We start from the raw sequence: 27,495 nt of genomic DNA, 5'->3' as shown, positions 1-27,495 counted from the left end.
TGGTATCTAGCAGACAAAGATCAAGAATGCTGGTAACATTCTATAGTGCAAGAGGATAGCCTTCATCACAATAAAGAATTATCCAGTGCAAACGTCAACAGTGCCGAGGATGAGAAACCTTGGCACGTGCTATAAAATGACTACTAGAGTAAATGATTCAGGGGAATCTCACTTGATAGATTCTGACCAGCACCCGAAGGAATCATCAACGTGACGAGCACGCAGGGCTTTAAAGCCCTCCTCTTTCAATCCATCTTCTAGAAGTAACTAGAACTCTGGTCCTTTCTCCTTTCCCTCTGGTCAAGAGGTTGACGGTCACGAGAGCCGCCTGACCCTTCTATGGACTCAAAGTACACATCCTTACCTTTGCTCTCCTTTCAACAGGCAGCTGATACTGTCTCAGAAACTCCTCTCTCACACCTCAGGATTTGGCTCCTGCCACACGATTTCAATTTTACAGCAATAATATTTAAACGTTGTTAGAACATGTGCTAAACACACTACGTGCATTATTATACTCAATTCTCATAATAATCTTAAGCACTTGGCATTATTCTGATCTTCCTTTTAGAGATGAGCCTTGGATTGTTTAATAATTTATCCAAGGTTATGTCATTAATAAGTAGCAAAGTCAGCCTTCAAAATCAGGTCTAATTCTCAGCTGAAGTTTTTCACTCCAATGCTATACACTTTGGACACTTATCACATGTGACTTAATATCACGATTATTGCAGGAGTAAACATCACCTACGCTTAAAACCTAGGTCTACTGAGGGCAATTCTGGGAAACTTTGTTTCCTCACTCAATATAAAAGCAATCACTCAGGGGTGCCTGGGTGACCCGGTCAGTTAAGCATCTGACTCTTGGTTTCAGCTCAGGTCATGGTCTCACGGTTTGTGGGTTTGAGCCCCACGCTGGGCCCTGCACTGACAGCATGGAGCCTGCATGGGATTCTTCTCTCTTTCCCCATCTCTGCCTCTCCCTCTCTCTCTGCCATTCCTCTGCTTGTGTGTGCTCTTTTCCTCTCTCTCAAAGTATATAAATAAACTTAAAAAAAGAGTAATCACTCAGGAAAGTGCCTGACTTGTTTTCAATCACTTATTCTCACCAAGTGCGCAGTAAGTATCTAAAATAGTGAGAACAGAAAGATCAAAAGGAAAACAAAACTCGAGAGTAGTAAAGGGAACGTTTCCCCCTGGTAGAATCCTCACTCCACGACGCTATTATCCAGGCAGTAATTTCCACTGGGCACTTTTGGGGGGCCAGGAAGCAGGGCCTCTCTCTAACTGATATCTTTTGTCTCACTTGATATTCATACCTTTCATTATTCTTTGCTATTAAGAACTTTGTATCGGGGAGCCTGGGTGGCTCAGTTGGTTAAACCTCTGACTTCAGCTCAGGTCATGATCTCATGGTCCATGAATTCAACCCCTGCATCGGACTCTGTGCTGAGAGCTCAGAGCCTGGAGCCTGCTTGGGATTCTGTGTCTCCTTCTTCTCTCTACCCCTCCCCCACTCACACTCTGTCTCTGAATAACGAATAAATTAAAAAAAAAAAAAAGAACTTTGTATCTTCTGAGAATGTTGGGGTCTTTCCCTGCACTCATGCCACTATGCAGGAACTGTATCTCTTTGAAAAGGGTCTTACACAAAAGCTCAAAGAATGTTTGTTACATATAATTCTACAAGTATCTTAATGTCCTTCCACTGTGGGAACGCTCAAATGTAGTGCTTTGCACCAAGCACAAATCTAGAATGTCCAAACCGGCACCTATGAGTATAATAATCTCAGTTACCTCAGGAGAAATTTCCAACCTAAGAAAAGGCCATACTTAGTACTAGGAAACTGTACTCCCTCCCCTGGGTCACATGGATACTTCACCCTCATTGGAAAGGACTAATATGAAAAATGACCATAGGCAATGCACAACACGCAAGTTCAGAAGCTACAATATAAAAGCTACAACTATAAATATCATCACAGAGAAGAAATTTTACAAGATTGGCCCTGAATCAAGGGGAGAGGCAAGATCTAAACTTTGCTCCTAACAGCTTATTAAGTCCCTCCTGCCATATTCAGGTCAGCAGGGCTATTACTGTCACAGGTACACCAGCTGAGTGGAGACGTCTTAGCAAGCTGGGAGAACAGGTAATGCCAGGGGAAAAAAGAGCTTTCTTTCCCTATTTGCCAGACTTCTTTTGTAACAAAGCGACACGTTCATTTCCTATGCTAATCTTCTCATCTTTATCTATATTGCTAAAGGTGCAGCACCTAGCCATAAAACCTCTTCCTTCTAGAGGCACCTGGATGGCTCAGTGGGTCGAGCATCTGACTCTTGAATTCAGTTCAGGTCATGATCTCATGGTTTGTGAGCTCGAGCCCTGGGTCGGGCTCTGAGCGGACAACACGGAACATGCTTGGGATTCTCTCTCTGCCCCTTCCTTGCTGGTGCACTCTCTCTTTCTCTCTCTCAAAATAAATAAATAAACTGAAAACAACAACAACAAAAAAAACCTCTTCCTTTAGACCATATGAACGTTAATGATTTCTAAAAAATTTCCATTCTCCTGAAACATAACATCTAAATCTAAAAAAATAGCATAATGTCTTACTTGGGTTGTCTATAAACCACAATCTATACTACTTAATGGTCCATGTGGAAGGCTTTCATTACATATTGCTAATGATAGGATTTATAGCCTTTAATCCTCTTTACCATTTGCTTTTGTCTAGATTATTTCAAATTCAGTTCACATTAAAACTCTACTTACTTCTTCATTTTGCGGGGTTGCAGGAGGCCTTTCTAAATCCAGAAAATCTAGCGGTCTTTCACTTAGTGTTAGTACACGAGGCGGGGTTTTCAGTGCCAGAGGTTTAAAGGGAGTTGACTGTATAAGGTCAAGATCCGCTGGTCTTGCAAATGGAATGTCTTCATTATTTCCTAGGAGTAACGAAATAGAAGGTAAGGAGGTTTTAAAAAGAGAGTGGTTTTATTAAAGACTATCTGCCATTACACACCCCCTAGAATGTCTAAAATGAGAAGACTGATGGTACAAAGTGTTGGCAAGGGTGTGGAGCAGTGAAAACTTTCATGCATCACTGATGGGAATATCACAGGGTACAATCAGTTTCACAAACAGCATGACAGCTTTCCATAAAGTTAAACACAATTTACAATATGACCTAACAATTCCACTCCTAGGAATATGAAAACCCACGTCCTCACAAGGACTTGTATGGCAACACTCACAGCAGCTTTAATCCTAACAGTCCCAAACAGGAAACAACCCAAATCTCCATCCGTAGGTGACCGGATGAACAAACTGGGGTGTATTCACATAGTGGAATGCTACCCAGGAGTAAAACGGAATGAACTGATGCATGCAAGAACTTGAAAGAGTTTCAAAAAGCCTGGAACTGAGGGGGAGGAACTAAATGAGATGGGGCACAAGGGTACCTTTCAGGGTAATGAACATGTGCCATAGCTAGACTGTGGTGGACAGTTACAGGAGCATATACGTTGGCCAAAACTCATCGAGCCGTATGCTTAAAAGTCACACGTATTTTATGTATGTAAATTATATGTCAACTGGTTGCATTATTAAAAAATATTGTTTGAAATTTCGGCCTATTAGGACAGAAATTTTGCAAATACTGCCAAGTTGTATTTCCCAGCCCCTTTCCTAAACAATAGTTTGAAAGACCCAGAAGTTTTCATAAAAACCCAAAAAACAAAGCTTTATCGGCAACTTTACAAACACAACGTCAGGTACCTGCCACAACGATCCTCTCTGGAACCTGCATAACGACGCTAGCATTCGGAGCTCCTTCTTGGAATCCTTGCTCCAGATCAGCATTTGGTGGCGCTACCTTTAATCTTTCCGGGACCCTCATCTGCTGACTAATACCTTCGGTGTATTCCATTTCATACTGAATTCGACTAATTTCCGCCATCTCAGCAGCGCGGGGAGAAGGAAATGCTGCCCCACTCACTCTGTGGGCAAGAATTTAAAGATGGGGGGGGGGTGTGTGACCACATGTTACGATGCCAGTCTTCCTAACATGGCCAAGTTAGAAGACAGTACCTTGTGGGAAGAGCAGAAGGGGCCTTCTCTTTTGCGAGTACCAAACACATACAAAGCAAAAACAAAAGAGCGAAGAAAACGGTTTCCTCAACAGAATGCCTTCTCACTTTATCAGCTGAATTCGCACCTTGAAGACACTGCTTAGGAGCAAGTTTTTAAATCACTGTATAACCACAAAACAAATGCGCGTGCACACACACACGCACACATGCACACAAGCACACACACACGCACACTTCCTCTCTTTCTCTCTGCACAGATATGCATGCTGCTTATAATTCAAAAATGTCTGAGAGAAAACTTAAATTAAAATCTCCTAATCAATCATTTGACGGAAAGCTGCTAGGATTTTCCAAAAATGAAATGAGAAATTGCTGTCATGCATGAAAAAAATAAAACCTTTTAATGATGAAAATCAGATTCATAAAGTAAATAAGGCTAATTCTCAATTTATTTTAAAAAACGTAGTCCCCTGAAAAAGCACAAAATACAAACTAAAACTTCTCTTACTAAATGAATAGTGATGTACATCACTGTACAGTGATGTATAGTGACCGAGATGCAATGAACGTCAAATATAGACTCTGTAGCAATAAATCCTTAACGGACGCGTTCATTTTGGGGAATCAGAAGCTTCACATTTATGTGCAGTTAATACTGTATTTACATGTATATTTTTAAAAAGCATAACATGCCTTTAAGGGGAGAGACAGCACCGACGCACGGAATAACCTTCTAAATTAGAGAAGGACCCATGCTTCGGGGAAATGCCGAAGAAAGCTCCCCCCATACACAAAGTGCTGGTGAAAGTATAAAAGATCAGCCTATGGCAACCAGCTTTCAAGCCACAATCTCTCAAGCCTATAATAGCAGCTCAACTGAATAAAGTGTCACTGACCTTCCTACTGGTGTATCACTGCTTGTTCTTTCACTCATTTGTAACACAGCACATACACATCTAGAACAGCTATTAAAATACTGCTACCCTGTGGTTCAGTTTACTTTATGCAACAATTCCCCTACAGATCTGAACTTTTTTGGAGGTGAACATAACAACACCAAGACTGCTTTTCCAGCTGTAAAAAAGAAAGAATAAAGATCAGTATTTCCATAATTCATTTTATTACAAAAAAAAAAAACCAAAACCATGAATAAAAGTAAATATCCACTTAAAATGATCTACTAAGACCTGCTCCACAAAACCAGTTTTCACATTTCTACTAAACAGTTATTCTACGTCTGAAAAATCATGAAGATGGTTTTATGCACAGTCACTATTTTATGATTTTGCAAACGGGATAAAGCTAATCAAATATATAGAAGAATGTGAAGTCAGATTAAAAACAAACATTTTGCCATAAAACTCCTTTAATCGTTATATTCTGAAGGGGAATAAAAGTCCTTTTCTTTTTTAAGACAAGCACAACACAAATGAAGAAATCACGACGAGAATGTAAAGGTCAGAAGCAAATGTACTTGACGTGGCCTAAAAAACTGATGTAGAAGTAATCGTTTCTTTAAAAGGAAATGACTTCAAAAGCCAAATTATACTGAATTTTCAGCAAAAAGTATTATATATAAATCAAGGGCAATAACAATTAAAGACCGTTATACCTGGGGTAATTAAAGGCCAGTCATACCTGGGGTATCTCCTAACCTGCATGTCAGAGATATGTTACTACCCTTGACCAACCTCACTCAATGAGATGCTGAGGACAGTTCTTGGAGGTTGCTTAGGGAGCAACAAGTTACTTAGGGACAAGCGGTTAATTAGTAATTACGACTGCTAAACTGCTTCCTTTATTCTTTACCCAAAGGTGTGAACTTTGAGGATCTGGCATACAGATGGCTTAAAGACTAAGAAAATAGAGGCAAAAGACAAAATTTTTACTCACAAATGTGTACCAGTGGCTGCTTGCTGTTCGGCACTATCTGCTTCTGTGGTTCATATTAAATCCTTTAACTTCCTTCAAGGTGCCTATGCTGGATTTAGAGCCACTTTTGTCCCTAAGGGAGAAAAACAGGAGTTAATTGAGAAGCGACATGATACCAACGTTAGGGACGCATTGCTGGAAATCCTCTAAGTGATAAGTCACCAAAGATATACAACCTTACATTAAGAAGCCAATAATGAAAGAAAAAATTAACAAGCTCACCACCAAGTTTAGTCCCACAGCCAGGGCCCTACAACCATTCATCAGTTAGTGCAAGATAAAATAAAGAACTGTCATCATTTCTGATGTGAATTTAGAAAGATGTGGCAGATGAAAAGCATTTAAATATAAAAGAATCTTAACAATTATGTGTAAATGCATATACACATACAAAGAAGGAACAAATGTATTGGCTAAATTTTCATTCAGCTATTTTCATTCAATACGTAATTTAATTTCATATTTATTTAATTTCATTCACAACTTTCCTTCAGTGTTTGAATTTGAACCAGCAATACAGGCACATGCAAGAACACACAGAGAAAATACAGTGTCCCACCAGATCCTATTCTATAACCACCCAGGTCCCCACGGGCAACCTCTATTATCAATTTTTGTGCATCTTTCTAGAAGAGAACCTCTTGCAATTCTTGGGTGCATCTGAAACACACAGTAAAAGCTTATCTTCAACTATGATACAGAAAAGACATATCTCAAAAGGATATAGTACTGTGACATTATAAATTGAAGTTTTATAATAATATGCAAGGGCCAAAGATAACCAAACAACATTATATCCCTGAAATGTGCTATTCCCCCCCCCCCCCCCCCGACTCCGTTTACTGCATTTCAGTCTTCTTACTGGCTTTCCACTGGTACATCCCACTGAGCCTCAACATTTCATTCTACGAGCAACATCTGGTCTTAGGAGAATCTCTCAGTTTGTAAAATATCACACTTAGATCATAAAGGTAGACACTGAAAAGACAACTTCTGGAAAAAGCCACATTCTCCTGCAGCCTATCTGAGCTACCTAAATTTAAAAAGTAAATGGTCTGGGGTGCCAGGGTGGCTCAGTCGATTAAGACTCCGACTTCAGCTCAGGTCATGATCTCACAGTCCATGAGTTCAAGCCCCGCGATGGGCTCTGTGCTGACTGCTCGGAGCCTGGAGCCTGCTTTGGCTCCCTCTGTGTCTTTGGCTCCCTTCTGTGTCTCCCTCTGTCTCTGTCCCTCCCCTGCTCACACACACACTCTCTCTCTCTCTCAAAAATAAACATTAAAAAAAAAAAAAAAGTAAACGGAGCTTTTCTAAGATTTAACACTCACTGTCCTAATTAGATTAAGAATCTATTTTCCCCCCTCATTCATTAGACTATAGCATGTTTGGTATTATGTTTTGGCAATACATAAAATAAACTTCTCATTTGGAGCTAAGACACTAATTCCTGAGGTTCTGTAATTAGAATCTACTAGGCAACCGGTCCACAATTCTCCACTGTGTAACTAAGGAGACCAAATCGCTCTTAGAATCATCGATGATCTTAGACCTCTAATTTCTAAGCCTAGTACTTCCCAAACACAAGTAACTTACCGATTTCATAGTTGTTTTCCACATTCAAACTATACGTTTTCTCTTATCCATACTTCATTCTTCCTTTATCTCAACTTTAAAAAATACTGAATAAATGTGTTTTGAAAGGAAATTTTACATAACTCCTTCAAACCACGGATCTGATCTATACATACATGTAACAAAAACATAACTATTTGAAACAATCCTTATCCATATACTATCTAGAATCAAGTCAGACCCCACTCATGGAAAGTGTCCCAGTTTTGGGACACAATGATTCAAGCTTGACTTTAATCTCTGTATCAGAACACTGGAACCCAGAGAAACAGCCCAGGAAGTCACAGGAACAGCTTGGGTCAAATTGATTGTGGTTGCAAAGCTTTATAAAATGCTCCAATTATTTAAAAAAAAAAGTGTCTGGTTCTTTATCACTTATTGTGTGGACCTAGTTTAAGGTTTTTATATAGGTCACCCTGTTTCAGTTCTCTTTTCAAGCAACTAAACAAACGGGTGTATTAGCAAATCAGGGTGTAGCGATCCAGGATTAATTGCAGTGTTTAAAGAAATGTCACTGAAAACTTAGAAAAACATAAATTATCAAATTTTAAAGTAAGGCTGTGCATCCACAGAAAACAAGTTTCAACACCAGAAGGGAGGAAAGCAAGAGCTAAACTGTGCAATCCTACAATGGGGCAGCCCTATCAGACAGGAAGGGACAGAACACACAATTTCCTTTTGGAAAGAACAGCAAAAAGCAATTCGCATGCGTTTGAAACCCAAAAGATAGCAGCTCCTACACATAATTTAATTATATGGGGAAAGACTACTGAGTACAACCAAATCGTTCTAATTCTTTCCAAATCCATTTTCCTGAGGGGTTTTTCCTTTGGGATCTCATTCTGTGTCAAATCGACACAGAAACAATTTTGTTTGTTTTGTTTTTTTAAAAATTTTAATCTAAGGAGAGAAAACATTTAAGGTCCTTCCGATCAAGTCTCTCAGTGGATGCGAGGCTTGAATACAACTGGTTCTACATTTGGGAACAAGAGCCCTGGGGCTTTTCTTATCTGCTGCAACCAAAAGATGCCACCACTTTGAAAGGTTCCTCATCCCTTACACAGCGCCCCTTGCTCTAACGACGCAGGACGCGGCCCGGGGTGTTCCTGCACCATCCAAGGGGCCTCGCCCTGCAGACCAAGGTCAGAGGCTCCGAGGAACAGGCGCTCGAGTTTTCCTCCGGCTTCCCGGCTCCTGGAAGGGAATCCGAGAAGCAACTCCCATCATCCACACCTGGGAGAAGGCTGCTTACAAGACGGACCCGACCAAGGGGCCTCCCGCGGCCGACCAGCTTCCAACCAGGCCTTCCTTTGCGAACACGTCATTTTCCACAAAGTACAAACCAGAACCCAAAACTGTAAAGTCCGTAGGCGGCTGGTTCAAGGTCATACCGAAAGGTGCCTCGGGGGCCTTGGCCGGGAAGGATGAGGGAAGACCACCAGCAAAGCTCCGCGTTCAAGCTCTCGGGACGCCCCCAAGGTTTCTCAACCCCCTCCCCCAAACTATTTTCTAGCCAGGAAAGTCCACATTTGTGGTCAAAATGAGACCCCGAGCTAGAAAGGCGGGGAGAGGTTAGCCCGAAAAAGCTCGCAGGAGCGTGTGCTGCTCTCCCTTGAGCTCCTCGGGGACCGAGGAGGCGGCAAGGCCCCGAGGAGGAGGAGGAAAGGCCAGAGCTCGGGAGTCGGGACTCGGGGCGACACCATGAACGGGCCGGGGTCACCGAGGGTCCCTCCGCCGGCCGGATGGTCACGGTCGCGGCGCCAGGCCGAGAAGCTGGCTCGGGCCGCGGGTCCCGGATCGGGAAGGCATCAACACTCACCCCTGTGCCCGCTGGAGTGTCTCGGGCGAGGGCCGCCGCCCGCCGGCTCCGGGGGCGTTCGGGTGGGTGCTCCCAAAGGCCGTTGGCCGAGCGCACGGAGGCGCCCAGTCAAAGCACCGGCCGGAGCAGCCCACAGCGGGCCGGCAGAGACGCGAGAACGGCCGGGGCTGGCCCTTGCCAGGAGCCGTAGCTGAGGCAGGTTCGTGGTCATGTGACACGGGGAAGGGCGGACGTGAGGCTCACGCACAGGAACGGGGGCAGTGCGACGGCGATACGGGGACATCTTTGTTGAGGGCAAAGAGCGCCAACCGCAGGCAACAAAGCAAGGGCGGTGCAAATTGGCTTCACGCTTGAACTTTATTGGAGTTGGTGATCTTCAAGACCCACGTGTTTACAAGGTAAATCTTCGGTAGCCACTTAATATGACTACTTTTCAGAACTGTCTGCACCCAAATCTCTGTGGTGTGAGGCCTAATAATCTGTATATTTCGCCAATTCTGGTGGTGATCCACGCTCCAATTTTGATTTCTAGTCGAGCCCTCTAATTATTAGATGTCTTTCTTGAAAAACAGTGGCCCCTGCCCCGAGTGGCTCCTCCAATCCTTCAAGATGAGAATGCTGTTAAAAGAGAGGTTAGGACTCAAAGTAGTTAGCAGCCTTGTTTAGCTTTCGGAGAGCCCTCTCTGGATCTAAACCCCTAACTACTAACTTCGGGAAATTCAGTACCATACTCAACCGACATTGGTACGGACTGAAGCAAATCACGGAATGTTTTATATGCCTGGATTTTAACAAACAGCCCAACAAGGACATACACATGAGTAGGGACTACTGTAGAATCTAAAGATATTCCAGAGATGTTACCATTCTTCAAAATAATTTGGAAAGCACTTTGAGAATTAATGTACTTGGGACCCCTTCACAATACTGGCAAATCATCCTTCCGTAAGAATAGATACAAATGTAAATAACACATCTGTTTAGTCCCATCCTGTCGCACTAGTTTAGCCAATTCTTCATAAGTGTCCTTTTGGAGTTTTGATCCCAACAGAGTTTCAAACTCAAATTTTCTCCCTCTTCCCAGTTCAGATACCTTCTCCTGAATTTTTTTTTTTTTTTTTTAGTTCATGGCAAGATTATTTTTCCAGTCACCAAGTTTTAAAACTCTGAAGCTCTGAAGTCATCTTCACTGTCTCCCAAGCGCCCGCCCCCCCGCTTCAGATTCCCTCATCTTAATACCAACTGTCCACTTTCTCTGTCCATTCTTTTCCCCCTGCTAGACCATTACCCATCATCTGGGCTGATGACCTTTTAACTGGCCTCCCCATCTCTACAATCATTTTTTCCCCTCTAATTCTTACTAGAGGCTGGCAAAGAACCTCATTTTACAAACTGTGACATCCCAAATTTGAAGCCCTAGGTTTAAAAGAAATTGATGACTTATAGTTCTCTACAATTCAGGAGTCCATAACAGCAATCCAGTAATTTTTAAAAACACTTGAAATTATGGAATAGCCTGGCAAGGGCAGTATATAAGACACTAGACCTTCTAGGTTACCATTTATATGATCATTTTCTTTTGTCAGAATCTTCACTGGCTCTTATACCAGCCAATGAAGTACAAGTTCAACCTGGTATTTGAAAGTCTACCTAATATGGCCCTAACTCCTACTACTCCACTTTATTTACCACTGTGTGTGTATGTATGCGTATGTGACGTTTCCATATACAGAGAATACATATATTCCATATGTTATGTATTCCATGTATATTCTTATAGTCTATGTATTCTTGACCACGAATTATTCTCTGAGATAGCTCCGTGCTTTCCTAACTGCCTACCCTTATCCATGCTGTTCCTGACACCTGGAATGCTATCGTGCCTTTGACGACCTTTTGCTTCCTGGAATCTTGACTAGCCTTAAAGGACCACCTAAAATATTCCTTGTTTTGTAATTATTTCCTGAAGCCTCCAATTTTTGAATCACTATTTGTTGTTTCTTGTAACACTTATCACATTCTGTCCAGTATTATAATTAATCTATGTATTCGCCTTATTTTTTGGTCTGTGTTGAGACCACAGATGAAGTTCTGTGTTTGAGACCAAGGTCTCTGTGTCTCACTCATCTGGATGTCTTCTGTGGAGCCAAATATCTTGAGCATCGTGTAGGTCTTGGGTATAAAGTGATAAGACCCATTTCCTGGTTTGGCTGACAAACTGTAATTCATGATAATTCCAAAGCAACAGTTCTACAAAGTCTTTGAGCAATGTCAGCATTTTTACCTTAGAGTCTGCAAACACCCCAAGAGAGAAGGTCATATTTATGTGAATGTTTAAGATTTAGTCTGGTTATACAACATCATTTATTTTTTACTCCGTGTTTGGTTGTTTCTCACTTTTCAGTAGGCAGAGCTGGGAATAGGGTGAGGTGACCTAGGCACTGTTAATACTCTGCGAGTGCCCTGTCAGTAGGTTGCTAAGAATCCGTTAGAGACTGATCACTATTTTCCTTCCAAACAGGCTTGTAAGTAGAGAGAGAACGGCCACTGTCATTCATTCCTCTACTTGCCAGCAGTAAAAATAAGTTCATTTAAATAAACATTTTTTTTTTTTGGCTCAAAATGTTTTCAATTTAGATTTTGGGTCCAGTTATGAGAATACTTCTAAAATATGTATTTGAGCAAGAATTTTCTTTGTCTTAGAACTATTACTCAGGATTCCTGTTCATTCACCTTCTTCCTTTGATTATTTTGATTGCCATTTAACATAGCCTGAAAGTTCCTTACTTACAAAATTTCATATTTTGCATGTGAGAAGCATTCCTCTTTACTGCTTCTTTACATTTAAAATTTTACGAATATGTTTCCTTGAATGAGGAGTATTTGTATTATCAATGGGAAACATCAAAACGTATGACCCATAATTTCGGTCATCTATACATTTTCTTAACTGATTTGTAAAAATTTTTTAAACACCCTAATAGAAAACGAGCAAAGATATGATCAGGCCCTTCACAGGAAAACAAAAACAAGCACTAATAAAAAATACTAATAACAAAGCAAATATCAGAACTGGTAAAAGCGTAAGGAGATGGGTGTTTACAGTGTTGATAGAGCTTGAAATTCTCACAACCTTCCTGGAGAACATTTTGTATGTATATCAAAGACCAAGATTGTGGGAGTCCTTTGATGCTATAATTTTCCTTCTAGAGATTGATCCTGAGGAAGTAACAGTAAAATTGATATGAAATACTTACAATAGGGGGTGCCTGGGTGGCTCAGTCAGTTGAGTGTCCAACTCTTGATTTCAGCTCAGGTCATGATCCCAAAGGTCATGGGATCGAGCCCCACGTTGGACTGCACACTGAGCATGGAACCTGCTTGAGATTCTCTCTCTCTGTCTCTCTCCCTCTCTCCTTTTCCCCCTCTCCCTCCTTCTGCCCCTCTCCCCTGCTTGTGTGCTCTCATTCACTCTCTCTCTAAAAATTAAAGAAAAGGGGCGCCTGGGTGGCTCAGTCGGTTAAGCGGCCGACTTCGGCTCAGGTCATGATCTCGCAGTCTGTGAGTTCGAGCCCCGCGTCGGGCTCTGTGCGGACAGCTCAGAGCCTGGAGCCTGTTTCAGATTCTGTGTCTCTCTCTCTCTGACCCTCCCCGTTCATGCTCTCTCTCTCTGTCTCAAAAATAAATAAACGTTAAAAAAAAAATTTTTTTTTAATAAAAAAAAAAATAAAAAAAAAATAAAAAAAATAAAAATTAAAGAAAAAAAAGAAATATGTACAATATATTCATAATAAAACTAAATCAAGTGTCCACCAATTGGGGATTCATCAACTTATGTAGTAAATCCATGCAATGGACTATGGTGTAAATAATGATTACTTCTTGTCTATTGATGTGAAAATATGTCCATAAAGTATTAAGTTAAAAAAAATCTGGTAACAAAATAGCATGTTTTTATCCCAAGTTTGTTTAAAAACATATTTACAGGGAAAAACTCTGGAAGGGCATATATACCTTATTTATCTTGGGTGAGCGTGACGGGTTAGATCATGGCAATTTTTATATACTTCAGAAGTTTGCATCATGTGTTGTTTTAACAGTGAATATATATTATTTTTACAACTCAGAAAATTACCTCCATTTTGAAAAAAATAAGACCAGATATCATTTTTTCAATTTTATTTTTAGACAATACAATAAAATAATTTTTAACTATAATTACAGAAATATTAGTACATTACAACATTGTAATGTTGTCAGGATATAATAATATAAAATATTCAATATATTTTAAATATATTTCATTTGGTTATAGAGTAAACATTAAATTAAGTTTAGTTGCAGTAAGTTACATTTGCTGCATAGAAAAATCTTTGTAAGTTAAATTAGCACTGAAATTCAAATTTAGCATTATTGTAATACTTTCATAAATAAGTTAATAATGTTTACCTTGCAAAAAGAGAGACCTCTGAGAAATCCATTATTTTAGCACACTGTGAAATTCCAAAGTTGAAGCCCCAATTTTAAAAGAAACAAGGTATTTACATTTTATCTACAAAGGTAAGTCTGCATAACACTATAAGCTACTCCTAGGCGTCTGGAAAGCAAGGCAGGGGAGCTGCGTTTCAATGGTCAGTCTCAGACGTGTGACATATGGCAGAGCAGCTGTTAATGGCTTCACTGGAATGTAAGGCTTTCGTACAGCCTGTCTTTGTCAGAAGTTAAACACTGATAAGCGGCCAGAGGAGAGGAGGCTTGGCTAAACGGAGGCCAGTCCTTTGGCTGTAGCACCAATCTAGGGCTTTCCCGGATTAGTAAAATTAGCCGACCTTCAGGGCGTTTGTGACCTGGGACTTCAAAGAGAGGGACAGATGGAGCTATAGCAGCCAGCGGTGCCAGGTAACTGCCCGCAGAATCTTCTCTTGGCTGTTTGCCTCCAGCACTTGTTCTAACATGGAGTGCTTTGGCAATCGCCTGGAGTGCTTGTGAAAATTCACATTTCTGGGCCTTACCCCCTAGAGTTTCTGATTCTGTAGGTCTGCGATGCCCTAAAATGGGCATTCGTAGCAAGTTCCCAGATGCTGCTGATGCAGCTGGTCCAGGGACCACACTTTGAGAACTACTGGCTTACAGAGGGTTTGTGGACGTCAGTTAGCCCTCTATGCCATTATTGTACGATTGGGACCGTAGGGTATTTGTAGAGCAAAAAAGTCTTAATATGAGGTGAGTCTACGTAAACTAAGTAAAATGCACTTTATAACGTTCAAATGTACAAATGTCTTGATGGCAGTCATGTGAGCAGCGAAGGATGGGAACCACAGTCACAGTGTGTGCTGTCCTGTGCGGTCACACCTTCACTTCGCAACTGAGACAGAAGCAGTGACCTGAATTTGAATATCAGCACCACCGAGGCCACCTGGGGGGATCAAAAAGCATCTTCAGAACTTGGCCTCAGGATACCTGGCCTCAGATCCATCAGAGAGTGTCACCATCAAGTACAAGTGGTTTCTAGAGTTTTGCAGACCTTTGTTTTCTTAACATTGTTCCCACCTGGCTTCTGCAATGCCTAAGAGAAGCTAGATATCCTGGGCTTTCCCTGGGCAAAGATCTTATTTGTAAATCTTTACAGAGATCTACTGAATTATGCTGATGGCATATAACAACAGTGAAGGACAGTGACAAAGGAAGAAAAGGGGGAAAAAAAAACCCCAGCTCGGATATGTGGGAGTCTTAACGGCAGCAGTAAGTTCATCACCTCTTCTGGATTATCAGGTCAAAAGCAAGTCTCTTTTTCTCCCCCTTACTAGCTATAATTTAGCACCATGCCTGGGACATGGCTTGGTGCTGAATGAAATGCTTGTTCAGTTGAATTAAGTAACCTTGGGAATGTATCAACACACTGAAAAGCAAATTTTAAGACCTATATCTGCCAAACTATACAATTTGTACATTAAGATTTTTACACAACTCTTTCCACATGGTTGGTAAGAATATGTAATATAAAACACATTTTTTTTTTTTTTTTTTACAAAAAAAAGAATTAGAGAAATAGCCAGGGAATTAATCTGGAAATGCCCAGGTTAAATGGAATATGAATGGATCACAGCAAGGGAATAATACCTGGAGCCCGATTAGCCAACAAATGTCTTAAGTTTTCTGACCATCTATAGGGATGGGGTTAAAGTGCACATTGAAGAAGTAGTGTCCTTGTTATTTGTGTGGGTGAGCTGGTAAAATGGAAGTGAGATACATTGCAGAGTATGTGTATAACATCAGCCTATTAAAATTAATTCAGTAAGGGTAACCATGGGAACACAAGCAGGTCGTACTGCTGCGGTGAAATGAATTCAATGGAAAAACAAAGCTTTAAAAAAATATGAAACCCCCTTTTGGCCTTAGGGAAACCCCCTTTTGGCCTTAGTCTTGGGTACCTTTGAAAGAGCCCTAGAATATCCATGAACCTTAGTTCGGTTCTGGTTTCCTCAGGCCTTCGGTTACTGAACGGGTCTGAAAGTACAGTACATTTCATGAGGCTCTATTACTCCACCTGCCCCCATCTCCTTCCTGTCCCAGGGGCTAAAGTTTTAGGGAGGGGTTGGTGGCACAATCTCAAAGCGATTTAGCCTCCCTGAGTCTCAAAGACTGGGCTAGAAGGGGGCAAATCCAGTTAACTTGTGGCATCAAACTTTATACACTCGCCATGGAGCTAGCGCACCGGATACGAATGGAAGATGATCTCAGTGGTATTTTTGGCCAAGTCTGCCTTGCCACGGGAAACTCGGCAAGATCGCATATTTAGATACCCGGATGGCAGAACTGACGTAGAAGAAATGCTTTGTTGTGTGGGAAACAAATAGAAACTTTGTAGTAAGTCATCACAGAACCATATTGTTTGGTTAGAGAAAACTTCCCAAATAAATGCATATTCTGCACCATTACTTGGTTATTTAGGACAAAAAAGAACAGTTCTGTTTTCTTCATTGTCTTCTCTTCATGCACACCCGACAGCGACTTATTATCTTTTCTAACTCCCCAGCTTTCATAGTTGATGGAATAGGTTTTCTGAAATAAAAGCAAAAAACAAAAAAATCTCATCAATATAGATAAAAAGGGAATATTTGCTGGCTTTGAGGTTTGTTAATAACTATTGGAGCTCATCAAATTCTATTACAGGAGGCATATTGTTGTGACATTTTATAATGTTGTTGACATTTTATAATTTAGTTGTGTTTCAGCAGCAGTAAGGAAACATAGGCTGTGATGCAAACTCACAAATCCTGTTTTGTAATAAAAACCACGCTTACCATTTAAATAGTCTATATTACTCACAAGTCTGCCAGTGCAGTAAATTAAGAGCAGCAGATCGGTTAGTGGTTTTGTTCGTCACTTGCTACAAGTTTATATACAAATGTTAAATATGTTTGGTGGTGACAGAAATCACATTTTTGGGGTCTTTATTGGTGCAGTAGTACAAAGCCATGGCTATTTGTTCACTGTAGGACACGTGTCACTGCGAGTGCCAAGCTAAACTGGATTTTGTTGGCATGAGATCTTTCCGATGTTCATCATCAACACCCAGGTAACGAAAATCTAACAGGGCAACCTCTGAATAAGTCTGTGATTGAGTCATCAGGTTAAACTTGACTTTGAATAGTTACCTGAACATTCTTTTGGGGTTTAATGAAGCCAACCAGAAACTGTAGGAATTTGAATAGTAGTTGCACGTTCCTCTTCCATGACATTCTATAAATGGACTGGCTCGGAATTCTTCCAGACAGGACCCAGGGGATGCCAGAGCCTGACCTGCGCCCTCAGAACCTGCACTTGTGAACTGTCAAGGTAAAAATCTCTGAATAAGAATTCTGTGCGTGGCGTTCAAGTTTTCAATGCTCTACACTTGGGGGGGGGGTAATAGACAATAAAAGAAAATAGCATGAACTAAACTTCTTATGCTTCGTTACCCGGATTTGCTAATACCCTAGCTACCTTCCAAGTTGAGGGATAGTCATCAAAAAGAAAGCAAAAGCTATTTATTCTGCCTGGAATGCACCTTTTCCTCAGCTAGCTTGTTCTCAGAGTTCAGGGATCTGCTTAAATATAATCTGAAGAAGGCTTTCCTTGACATTGTCCCTTTCACAATCTCTCTCCTTATCTTTCCTTATTTCCCTTATAGTACTGATCACCCTCTGAACTCATCACTATGTTTTCAGTAAAGAAGGGGGGATAATGTCTCCTAAATGATGCTACACAAAATATGAATAACCACCCACCACATATGTGCAGCTAGCACAGTCACTGATGGTCAGTCCATAGATTTCTTCATTTAGCACTTAGATCTGGGGAATCTCTTTAAAAGTCTTTTTCTCTTAGTTCCCGTCTTCATAGGAATGTCAAAGGGGCACAGTGTAAGGCAATAAGATTTTGGAGCAGACAGACTCAGGTTCAAATCCTAGCTTTACCACTTACTAGCATACCACTGCAGATAATAGAAAATACCTTTAGGGTTTCCATAAGGATTACAGAAGATCTATCTATATAAAACAGCTGCCAGGTAAAAATATAGGCATTCCATTACTAATATGGTATTACTCTTCACCTAAATGTCTTATTTAGAATTTGTGGATGAAGTCATTTTTTTTTTAATGCTCCTTTATTTACAAAAAAACCCCAACTTGCTTTAAAAAAAGTATCTTTCTAGATTTTCAAGCAAATGTCCATGGCACGCTGCGTGCATTGACATCAGGCGGCTTCATTCCCCGGCAGCCGCCTTTCACCCAGTCCAACGTAAGATTCTAGGGGCAATCTTTACTATGACTTTGCTGTTCTTTCCTCCTTACCATGATAAAAGAGAATCCTTTCCAGAGAGAAATCCAGCCGTGAGGACAGGAGGGAATGTCAGTGGTTTGGCTGTGGATAGCTATGGCCATCGCAGGACCTTCACAGACGGTGCATCTGTAACACGAAATGAAGAATGTGGCATCCCCGCTCTCGCGCACTGCGATGTACTTGCTGCCCTACGTTCCGTTACAAATGAAGTGACTGACCTGGTCCCATCACAAAGCTAAGGGATTAGATTTTTACCTGCTAATATAAGGCTCCAGGGCCCTGCCAGTAATTGGAGCCATGTCCATTGGCATCAGAGCTGGTGTTGACAGCCAGTATGAATAATCATTTCGAGATGCAAAATTGCATACGTCATTGATGTTACAGAACAAGAATGGCATTGTGGTAAATCGCTGCAGGCAGCTGCCAAGGGTTCCTAATGAAACATTAGACTGAGTATCACTGTCAGTAAATTAAAATCATTTTGAGTATCCTTGCTAGCTAGAGGCTGACTAAAACAACCTATGGCAAAAATGAGAAAGGCAACACAAAAGAGTTACTTGCAGAATGTGTTATTTGCAAAGTTTTAACAGTGACAGAAATCAAAGATCCAATAAGCAAACACATCTTCCTTCTCCCACCCTTAAAACTTCCTGGGACCCTTTCTAATGAGCCTAGCACTTGAGGACTGGTAGAGGTCTGTTGGAAAAATGTCTTTTACTTCAAAATATTCCCAGTTCTTCCTGTGCGTATAATAGCTAATAACTAGACAAAGCTTGAGAAAAGATGCTAACTTGTAAGACTCAGAAGCAAACGTGATTTCAGTGAAAATTGTTTGCATTCAACAGGACGAGCTAGATCAACATTTCACAAGCAAGGCTCCTTCCAGGGCTTCACGTTTCCAGAATGAAAATTAGACGTTAGGCCTGTGTTGTCTTATTCACGGTCTTCAAGGAGTGCTGTCAGGCACTCAGGGTTGTTTACACTTAGCTTCAGAGAGAAGTACCCCATGCTATGAAAATTGACCATCTGTATATGGAAGAAAATGACTGAAAACAAGGACTAGGACATTACCCAGGTCTTGTCCGTGGGCTTGTTCATTTCCTTGTACAAAAAGAAGAGAGAACCCACTATAGAGCGGCTGTGTGCCTTCTGGGCAGGAAGGGATGGCTGTGGTCTGACTGTGCCTGGTGAAGATGAAGCCTCTCATGGCTGTTGCAGTTGTGGGTGGTCCAATGTCTCCAGGTTTGCCCTTCAAGCCTGGCAGTCCATCCAAACCAGGGGGTCCTTTAACAAACATGGTATACATGTTGCAATACAAACAAAACCTCAAACTCATTTTCCGGAAGTACTGATTTAAATGTTTATCTGTTAAGCCCCTCTGTAAAGGAGTCCTAAAAAAGAGGGGCTTACAAAATGGCCAAACAGTATTAAATGTCCACTAGTTTATCACACGATGCCTTATAAATATTTGTGTATATTGCATGATGAGTTTTTGAGAGGGTATTTTTTCCCCTCCCCCAATTTTTTTAATGTTCATTTATTTTTGAAAGAGAGAGACAGATGGAGAGAGAGAGAACAAGTGGAGCAGGGCAGAGAGAGAGGGAGACACAGAATCACAAGCAGCCTCCAGGCTCTGAGCTGTCAGCACAGAGCCTGACGTAGGGCTCAAACCCATGAACCGTGAGATCATGACCTGAGCCAAAGTTGGACGCTCAACCAACTGAGCTACCCAGGCGTCCCAAGATCAGGTCTTTTTTATCTTTGCATTCTGCGGTGTCCAGCACGGTGGCCTGCATCTGATAGGTCTTAGGTACATTTTTTTTTTTTTCCGGTACCAATGAATGTATTCTACAATGTGGGTAAATAAGTTAAATCAAATATCTATATTTTGGAAGTCTGTTCAAGGAGATACTTTTGATAAAGTCACTAAACATTCATGGACAATATTGAAAGTTCTTTTTAAAGCTGCAAACTTCAAGGAAGTTTTTAATTAGTAAGGCAAATAGAATGGAAAAGACTGTGGTAAGGGTTAGTTTTTAAAATTTATATGAGCTTAAGGCAAAGTAAGTAGTTTGTATACTTTTTTTCCCCTCTGCACTTAGAGTAAGGCACATTTGTCACTTTTTATTATTATTTTTTTGGTAATCTCTCCACCCATTGTGGGGATCAAACTCACGACCTCGAGATCAAGAGTCGCATGCTCTTCTGACTGAGCCAGCTAGGTGCCCCAACTTGTCACTTTCTAAATAAGTACCGGAGAAATATCCTTTCTCTCCATCGTCGTGTTCTTTACTCTCCCTTTCTTCATCAAATAGCTATTACTGATGATACTGGCACCTGCTTCCATCCCCCCTTGGCCCCTGATCCATTTCCACTGTACCCTAAGCTCTACCCAACCCACCTTGGGTCCTAAAGAAATACAGAGAGGGTTGGATTTGGGGCCCATGAGTCAAGGGAGGATTGTTGTTTCCCACAAACAACCATGCTATGGTGCCAGGCAGCACCCCAGTATAGTCTCTGCTCGGAAGTCCATGCTTCTCATGAGGATTGGTTAAAGCCCAAGATTATATTTTTTTCCAGTCTCCCCACCATCCCTGTCTTGTCCGGGAGCCTTGGTTTGTTCTTTGAAGTTAAAAATAAGCCATATCTAAATCTGTGTATGTCTCATGTCTTACTGGAGTAGTCCAAAAGCATATGTTTTTTAATATATCCAGATAGAGAAGATACACATTCTTTACTTTTCCCCACATCTGTCCTCATTCCCAGAGAGCTATAATTGGCCACAAGCAAACGATGCCTTGAGGTCCCTGCACAGGAATTTTAATTAGGTGAGTATGACAGAAATTAAGGTGAGCTGCTGTACAACTATGCACGATCAACGATATTCTGCATTTCTGAGTGAGAGGCCGAGCTCTCGGCTTATACCTGTGTTACTTAACTCTTAGATCCTTATCCTTCTTTTAAATGTTTATTTATTTTGAGAGTGAGAGTGAGAGCATGAACAGGAAAGGGGCAGAGAGAGAGAGAATCTCAAGCAGGCCCTGCACTGTAAGTGCAGAGCCCGGCATGAGTCTTGAACTCAAATGTGAGATCATGACCTGAGCCGAAATCAAGAGTCAGACAACTGACTGAGCCACCCAGGTGCCCTTACTTGTCAGCAAGTTTAAATCCTTGAGGGGTATAGCATCACACAGGTTCTGTGGCCAGTGGCTTTAGCAGGAAGGTTGCTTTGGAATTTGGCATAAGCCATGCCACTGTTTCCAGGATGCCTCTGGTTTTATTGGGTTTGCCACCAGGAGTCACTGTGCTTTGCTTTGTGCACATAAGCACGTCTCTTGCCCTGATAGCATTCAGTCGCGTCTCCAGCATAAACACCTTCAATTTTAAGAACCGTGTGCTCCCTCTGGTTCCAGAGACCCTGCTTACAGCCAGCAAAAATGGCCTTGGACCACAGCCTTCCAGACCTATTTGTCATTTTAGGAGTCCTGTTACCAGCAGGCCCCACTTATTTGCCCTTTAAGTTCAGCAGCAGGACCTTCCTTCACCTCCACTAGACTAATTGGAGACGGCCTTCTTCAGGATACACATGAATTGTTCAGCCATGTGGTATTCAAGAATGGTATAGTTTAAAGATGACTTTTCGTAGGGGCGTCTGGGTGGCTCAGTCAGGTAGGCTTCTGACTTTGGCTCAGGTCATCATCTCATGGTTCGGGAGTTTGAGCCCCGCGTCAGGCTCTGTGCTGACAGCTCGGAGCCTGGAGCCTGCTTCCGATTCTGTGTCTCCCTCTCTCTCTGCCCCTCCCCTGCTCACACACATACTCTCTCTCTCAAAAATAAATAAACATTAAAAAAATTAAAAAAAAGAAAGATGGCTTTCCTAGATAAAGATACTAAGTTGCTCTTCTATTCATATCAAGATAGTATTTTTTCTAACTATGTACTTATATGCTATTTCTCTAGATACTATTAAATAGTACTCCTATAAATAATTAAGAACAGTATTGGCCTTTCCAAAAATAGAATTAGTGCTTTATGAGGTCTATTTGTCCTCAGACTAAAAATTTGGTGGACATTTGCCCAGTTGAGAGATAGGAAGGATGGTGTATTCCAATAATTCTTGGTTTTTCATCTTCTTCCAAATGAACATTTTGTCCCTGGCTTTTAATGCAAATGACAAAACTGAAAGACGTAGATGACTCTTACAGTCACATATTTAAAGGCGACTTCTCTGGATATTGAAACAGTTAGTGAAGAGAAGGGAATAGAAGAAGCCAGCCATTCGTTTACCTTGCTCTCCTTTACAGCCTTTGTTGCCTTTTTCTCCAATTGGCCCAGGAGTTCCCGGCCTTCCATCCTTGCCTGGTTTACCTCTTGGTCCACAGGGTCCTAGGCAGAAAACCAACACTGTGTTGAATGGTTCATACAGGAAAAAACAGGGGTGGCCAGTCATCCCAGATACGTGGGACTTCTCCAGTTTCGGCAACGAAAGTCTTACAAACTGAGCCACAGACAAACTCGGACAGTTGGTCATCCAACTTGTTACATCCTACTTCTCAGGGGGAAAAAGAACCCTCAAGAATGGACTAGAAACATATGAGACAACAATGGTTTAAAATTGTGCTGCCATTTTGCTTCACCCTCTTCCAGAATTTGTATGCCCTTGTATTGAACAACATAATAAGTCATGGCTCTTTTATATCACAGAAGCAATTCAGGCAAACTTAGAACACAACAATTCCATTCAGAAGTCTATTACAGTATGCTTACCCTATACAGAGGGGTTAGTTCAATTTCCATACACCAGTACTTTGATAAGATTTCATAAGATTAAGCATATATTTGCATTTACTACTCTTCCAAGTGCTCTCCAAAGTGTGAGAAAACTTCACACACATAGAACTCAGGTTTATTCAGGTAATCGTTTTCAAATAAGAGCTCTAAGACCAATGGTTGTCACAGAAGATAGAATTAATACTTGATCTTAATGAAAAAAAAAAAAAACAACCGTAAGTGCCTAAAGTGTATTTGCTCAAGCTTATACACTGCACAACAGGTTTCAATAGAGTCAATATTTTCAATAGACTCTATAGTGCTTGCTTCCAAAGCACTTTGTAGGTATTTTGGTTCAACCACTTGCTTGTAATCCACGTCAATACAGTCAGTTCCACACCTAGGATTCCTGGTGGCCCCGGTGGCCCAGGCTCTCCTTGCATCCCTGGCTCTCCAACAGGTCCAGGTGGCCCTGGGCTTCCCGGGAGGGAGATGATCTTAACTGTGCCAGGGTCTCCACGTATACCTATTGACATGAGCAGAGGAAAACGATGGGTTCACTGATGGGCTACCCTTTCTTCATGAAGAGCAATACTAAGGAGAATAATATTTACCGGGTGGTCCTTTTGGCCCAATTTGCCCTGGAGGTCCGACTGGTCCCAGAAATCCTGGATTACCCTTCTCCCCTTATAAAAAAAAAAAAAAAAAAAAAAAAAAAAAGCAATGTGATTCCATGTAGAACAGTGGGTTTCCCAGCTCTTGAGCTTTATGATCAACTGTAAGGACAGACACTGGGAGTTAGGACTGGAGGTGATGGGGCTCTGTGACAATGGCTACAACTTCTGGCATTTCATTTGGACCCAATCAATCATGCTTAATGTTTATTTAAAAATATATTCTAGAAGTAGGCATTAAGATTTTGTATTTTAGTATTGAAGAGGAAGAGTTCATAAAGTTCACTGTTTCTGTTCAGAAACGAATTTAATATTTAAGGTAAAGCATGAAGTGACATTAAACCTATTTTAGTGCTTACATCAGTTGTCATAGTTATCTACTTTCTTAGCTTATTTCTCTAGCTTTATTAAGAGCCCATTAGTTATATTAGGGATTCTCATGAACACATATGGAATATTTGCTTTCATGTAAACCATCAAAATGGTATGATTTCTCTCCCAGTCTTTGACATGAATAAAAGTTTACCAAGAATCACTGATTTGGAGAAATACTCTTTTTTTTTTATCTTTATTTATTTTTGAGAGACAGACAGAGTGCGAGCGGGGGAGGAGCAGAGAGAGGGGGAGACACAGGCTCCAGGCTCCGAGCTGTCAGCACAGAGCCTGATGCGGGGCTCGAACCCATGAACCGTGAGATCATGACCTGAGCCGAAGTCGGATGCTTGGTGCCCCTGGGGAAATACTCCTTTTAAAAATCTTGAAATAATATAGGCGTTACGTCTGATTTCTTAGAAAGACTTTATGGTATTTATGGAAGCAATACAATCAAATATATTACCAAAAGTTAACTGGAAACTACACTCTAAATTATCCACTTGGTATCAGAACCTCAGGAAAATGTCCATATTTATTTAAACACATCAGAAGAAGCCTAACTGTTTTTCCTTCTGAGGATTAAAAATTTTCATGTTCCAAAATCTAAGAGAAAAATGGAATATGTTTCATGGAACACATTTCAAAAGAACGGATTTTTTGACTCTCCCCTCTAAATAGCTCTAAATATTTCACCAGGATGTTTGTTTCTTTAGTGGGGCCCTTGTATAATTTTTCCAATCTTAGATATTCCTGTTCTGGGAGGTGGGGAGTGACAGGTGGGACACATGGTGCCCAGGCTGCCCTGTTCGCCCCCCCCTCCCCCGTGTTCACCCTCTCCCACCATGTCTACTGGGACTCCTTGGAATCATCTGCTTTGATTTATTCTTAACGAATTTGCTCCTTGGAGAGTCAGTGGTTGAAAGTACCGAACAGGCTAGGCTCTCTTTGAACTCCACCTTGTCCTCTCTTGGACCCGGAAAGGGTTTACCTTTGTGAAAGTGTGGCTTTGTTCCTTTTGGCTACACTCACTACTTAACACTGTATAGTCTGTGATAATAGATTCCCTACTGTACAGAAGCAGTGACAAAGGATTTAATCAGTGAAGACAACAAATAGAATATTCAAAGCCTTATTTAAGGTCATAGCATCCTTATGGAAGATTTGAGAAATATTTTCTGAAACCTGACATTTAGATTTTTGTGCATGAAAATTTTACACTTACGACCCCCCGAATTATATTTCTCTTCTGATTATAATACATGTGCCAAAAAACCAAATACTTAAATCTCACGCAGAAAACTTTACTTACCCTCCCCCATTAACCGTTTGGTAAATATTTGTTTAGATTTTCAGCTTTTTAACATTATAACACACACGCAAGTGAAAATAAGCAACTTCAAAGCAATAGTGTTGATACTGATGTAGTTCCCCATCCCCAACCCAACACACATCCGTATTCTCCCAACATACATCAGTATTTCAGCGGTCACCACTTTAAACTGTTTATTTTTTAGTTTTTCTACAGTTTCCATCCTTAAGGCCTGAATTTAGTGTTTAAGACCCCTGGGGCTGGGTTCTGGTGGTCTTCCTTCTTTACTCATAACCAAGGTCCTATTTGCACCCTGTCTGTGATGACTGGAGGAGTTCCGTAAACATTTGTGTGCCCTAAAATATAAATCACAATCATCGTCTTTGTATCCAAAGAGTAGTGCACAAAAACAGTACCTTTTACACCTGGAAATCCATGGAATCCCGGATCACCTCTGAGCCCTGGCAGACCTGGGGCACCTGGTGCTCCCTATAGTTCAGGTAAAAGGGAGCAGTACCAAAGACATAATTTTAAAAATCACAATTGTCACTGTAGTCCTTTTTTTCTTTTTTCTTTTAGCAAATAGGATATAATACATTAGGTCAGAATGAACTGAGGTCCACAGATACCATTTTTACCTTTCAATCCAATCCTCCTATAGTTCCTCTGCCACCTAGATCTCTCCTGAGGACTATCATTTTCTTTTTTTTTTTTTTAAATTTTTAAGTTTATTATTTGAGAGAGGGGGAGAGCATGCACACAAGTTGGGGAGGGGGAGAGAGAGACAGAGACAGAGACAGAGACAGAGACAGAGAATCCCAAGCAGGCTCTGCACTGTCAGTTCAGTGCGGGGCTTAATCTCATGAACCATGACATCATGACCTGAGCCGAAACCGAGTTGGATGCTTAACCGACTGAGTCACCCAGGCGCCCCGAGACTATCATTTTCAATAACACAGAAGCAAAAACTGCCCTCAAGGTCAAGAGCAAACACAACTTCTGGGTGTTAATGTCTGTTGTAGGAGTGTGGAATACAACTTAATATTCTGTATCCTACATGGACCTGACCAGTATCTGGAGACCTTTCGGGAAGAGCAGGCACTGGATTGCCAGAATGAAAATTGTAATTTTTGTTTGTAATTTTTGCAAAGACAACAGAGCCCATATTGAATTGTAGCACCCACCATCATTGTAACTAAGTTGGCAGAGTTATAAATTACTCCCGGCCCGAGTGGTGGTGGAAGTAAGGTGTCCAGGGATTGGGAACATGAAAGGGTTATCCGGGACACTTTGACATGCACTTTTGGCAAGGATGCAAGTGATCTGACCAGGAGACGCTCCCTCCTTGGGCTCATACTTGCCCTTGTAGCCATGGAATGCTCAAGCAAGGCCACAGGAGAAGGGGCAAGGGATCAGAGCTTCAGAAAGGAGCTACATGACAGAACGTAAGTGAAATCTACTATTACACTGTCCATATGAATGGAAACAATACTATTACTTGGAAACAAGGAACTGAAGGTCATTAAAAAGGCCAAGAATAACAAAACTGGCCTCTAAACCAAATGTCTTTAGAGCAAGAAGACCAAAGAAGGAAAAATCCTGTACCTTGGATCGGGTGGTGTCAGGTGCAAAAAGGCGGGAGAGAAAATGGAACCACCTGGTCAAGGACTCTCAGGCTCCTGAGGTCTGGCCTATTGTCCAGAAGCAGAGGTAATCGGGGAGGAGGGGCAGATGCCAGGCCCCGCCCTTGGGTGAGGAGGGCGCAGCTCCATTGTTAAGGGCACAGAGCCAGTTTAGGCATCCATCGACAAGAATTATCTTTCTTTCTTTTTTTTTAGTTTTTTTTTAAATTTTATTTTAGAGAGTACTTGTGTAAGCAGGGGAGAGGAGCAGAGGGGCAGGGTGGGAGACAGAGAGAGAGAGGGAGAGAGAGAACCTTAAGTAGGCTCCATGCTCCGAGCCTGACGCCAGGCTCAATCTCACAAACTTGGGATCATGACCTGAGCCGAAACCAGGAGTTGGACATTCAACTGACTGAGCCACCCAGGTGCTCCAAGAAGAATTATCTT

The 27,495-nt window shown here is 41.4% G+C and overlaps 2 protein-coding genes across 15 annotated transcripts in view; both read right to left on the bottom strand.

The window, feature by feature from the left end:
* Window positions 1-9,627, bottom strand: part of MFF (mitochondrial fission factor) — a 35,317-nt gene extending 25,690 nt beyond the window's left edge. For 8 of the 13 annotated variants that reach the window (XM_030324280.1, XM_030324284.1, XM_030324289.1 and 5 more), the window contains exons 1-6: window positions 9,473-9,627; window positions 5,983-6,094; window positions 4,986-5,163; window positions 4,088-4,224; window positions 3,776-3,996; window positions 2,774-2,943 (exon numbers count right to left, since the gene is read on the bottom strand). In XM_030324280.1, coding sequence (XP_030180140.1) covers window positions 2,774-2,943; window positions 3,776-3,996; window positions 4,088-4,137 — 441 coding nt within the window. In that variant the 5' untranslated portion in view covers window positions 4,138-4,224; window positions 4,986-5,163; window positions 5,983-6,094; window positions 9,473-9,627. Of the gene's footprint in view, window positions 1-2,773; window positions 2,944-3,775; window positions 3,997-4,087; window positions 4,225-4,985; window positions 5,164-5,982; window positions 6,095-9,044; window positions 9,065-9,472 lie in introns of those variants that run through there. The other 5 variants (XM_030324283.1, XM_030324287.1, XM_030324281.1 and 2 more) reach the window with 4 other exon arrangements.
* Window positions 9,628-13,679: 4,052 nt separating this feature from the next.
* COL4A3 (collagen type IV alpha 3 chain) overlaps window positions 13,680-27,495 on the bottom strand; it is a 137,075-nt gene continuing 123,259 nt past the window's right edge. The window contains exons 44-52 of one of the 2 annotated variants that reach the window (XM_030325810.1): window positions 25,843-25,915; window positions 23,683-23,754; window positions 23,469-23,594; window positions 22,586-22,684; window positions 19,370-19,582; window positions 18,554-18,731; window positions 18,310-18,424; window positions 17,131-17,303; window positions 13,681-16,534 (exon numbers count right to left, since the gene is read on the bottom strand). In XM_030325810.1, the coding sequence (XP_030181670.1) occupies window positions 16,450-16,534; window positions 17,131-17,303; window positions 18,310-18,424; window positions 18,554-18,731; window positions 19,370-19,582; window positions 22,586-22,684; window positions 23,469-23,594; window positions 23,683-23,754; window positions 25,843-25,915 (1,134 nt within the window). In that variant the 3' untranslated portion in view covers window positions 13,681-16,449. Of the gene's footprint in view, window positions 16,535-17,130; window positions 17,304-18,309; window positions 18,425-18,553; window positions 18,732-19,369; window positions 19,583-22,585; window positions 22,685-23,468; window positions 23,595-23,682; window positions 23,755-25,842; window positions 25,916-27,495 lie in introns of both variants that reach the window. The other variant, XM_030325809.1, reaches the window with a different exon arrangement.

This window comes from Lynx canadensis, chromosome C1 (genome assembly GCF_007474595.2).
Source record: "Lynx canadensis isolate LIC74 chromosome C1, mLynCan4.pri.v2, whole genome shotgun sequence".
In the NCBI taxonomy this organism is placed as follows: Eukaryota; Metazoa; Chordata; class Mammalia; order Carnivora; family Felidae; genus Lynx; species Lynx canadensis.
This window is presented reverse-complemented; position numbering and strand designations above follow the sequence as displayed.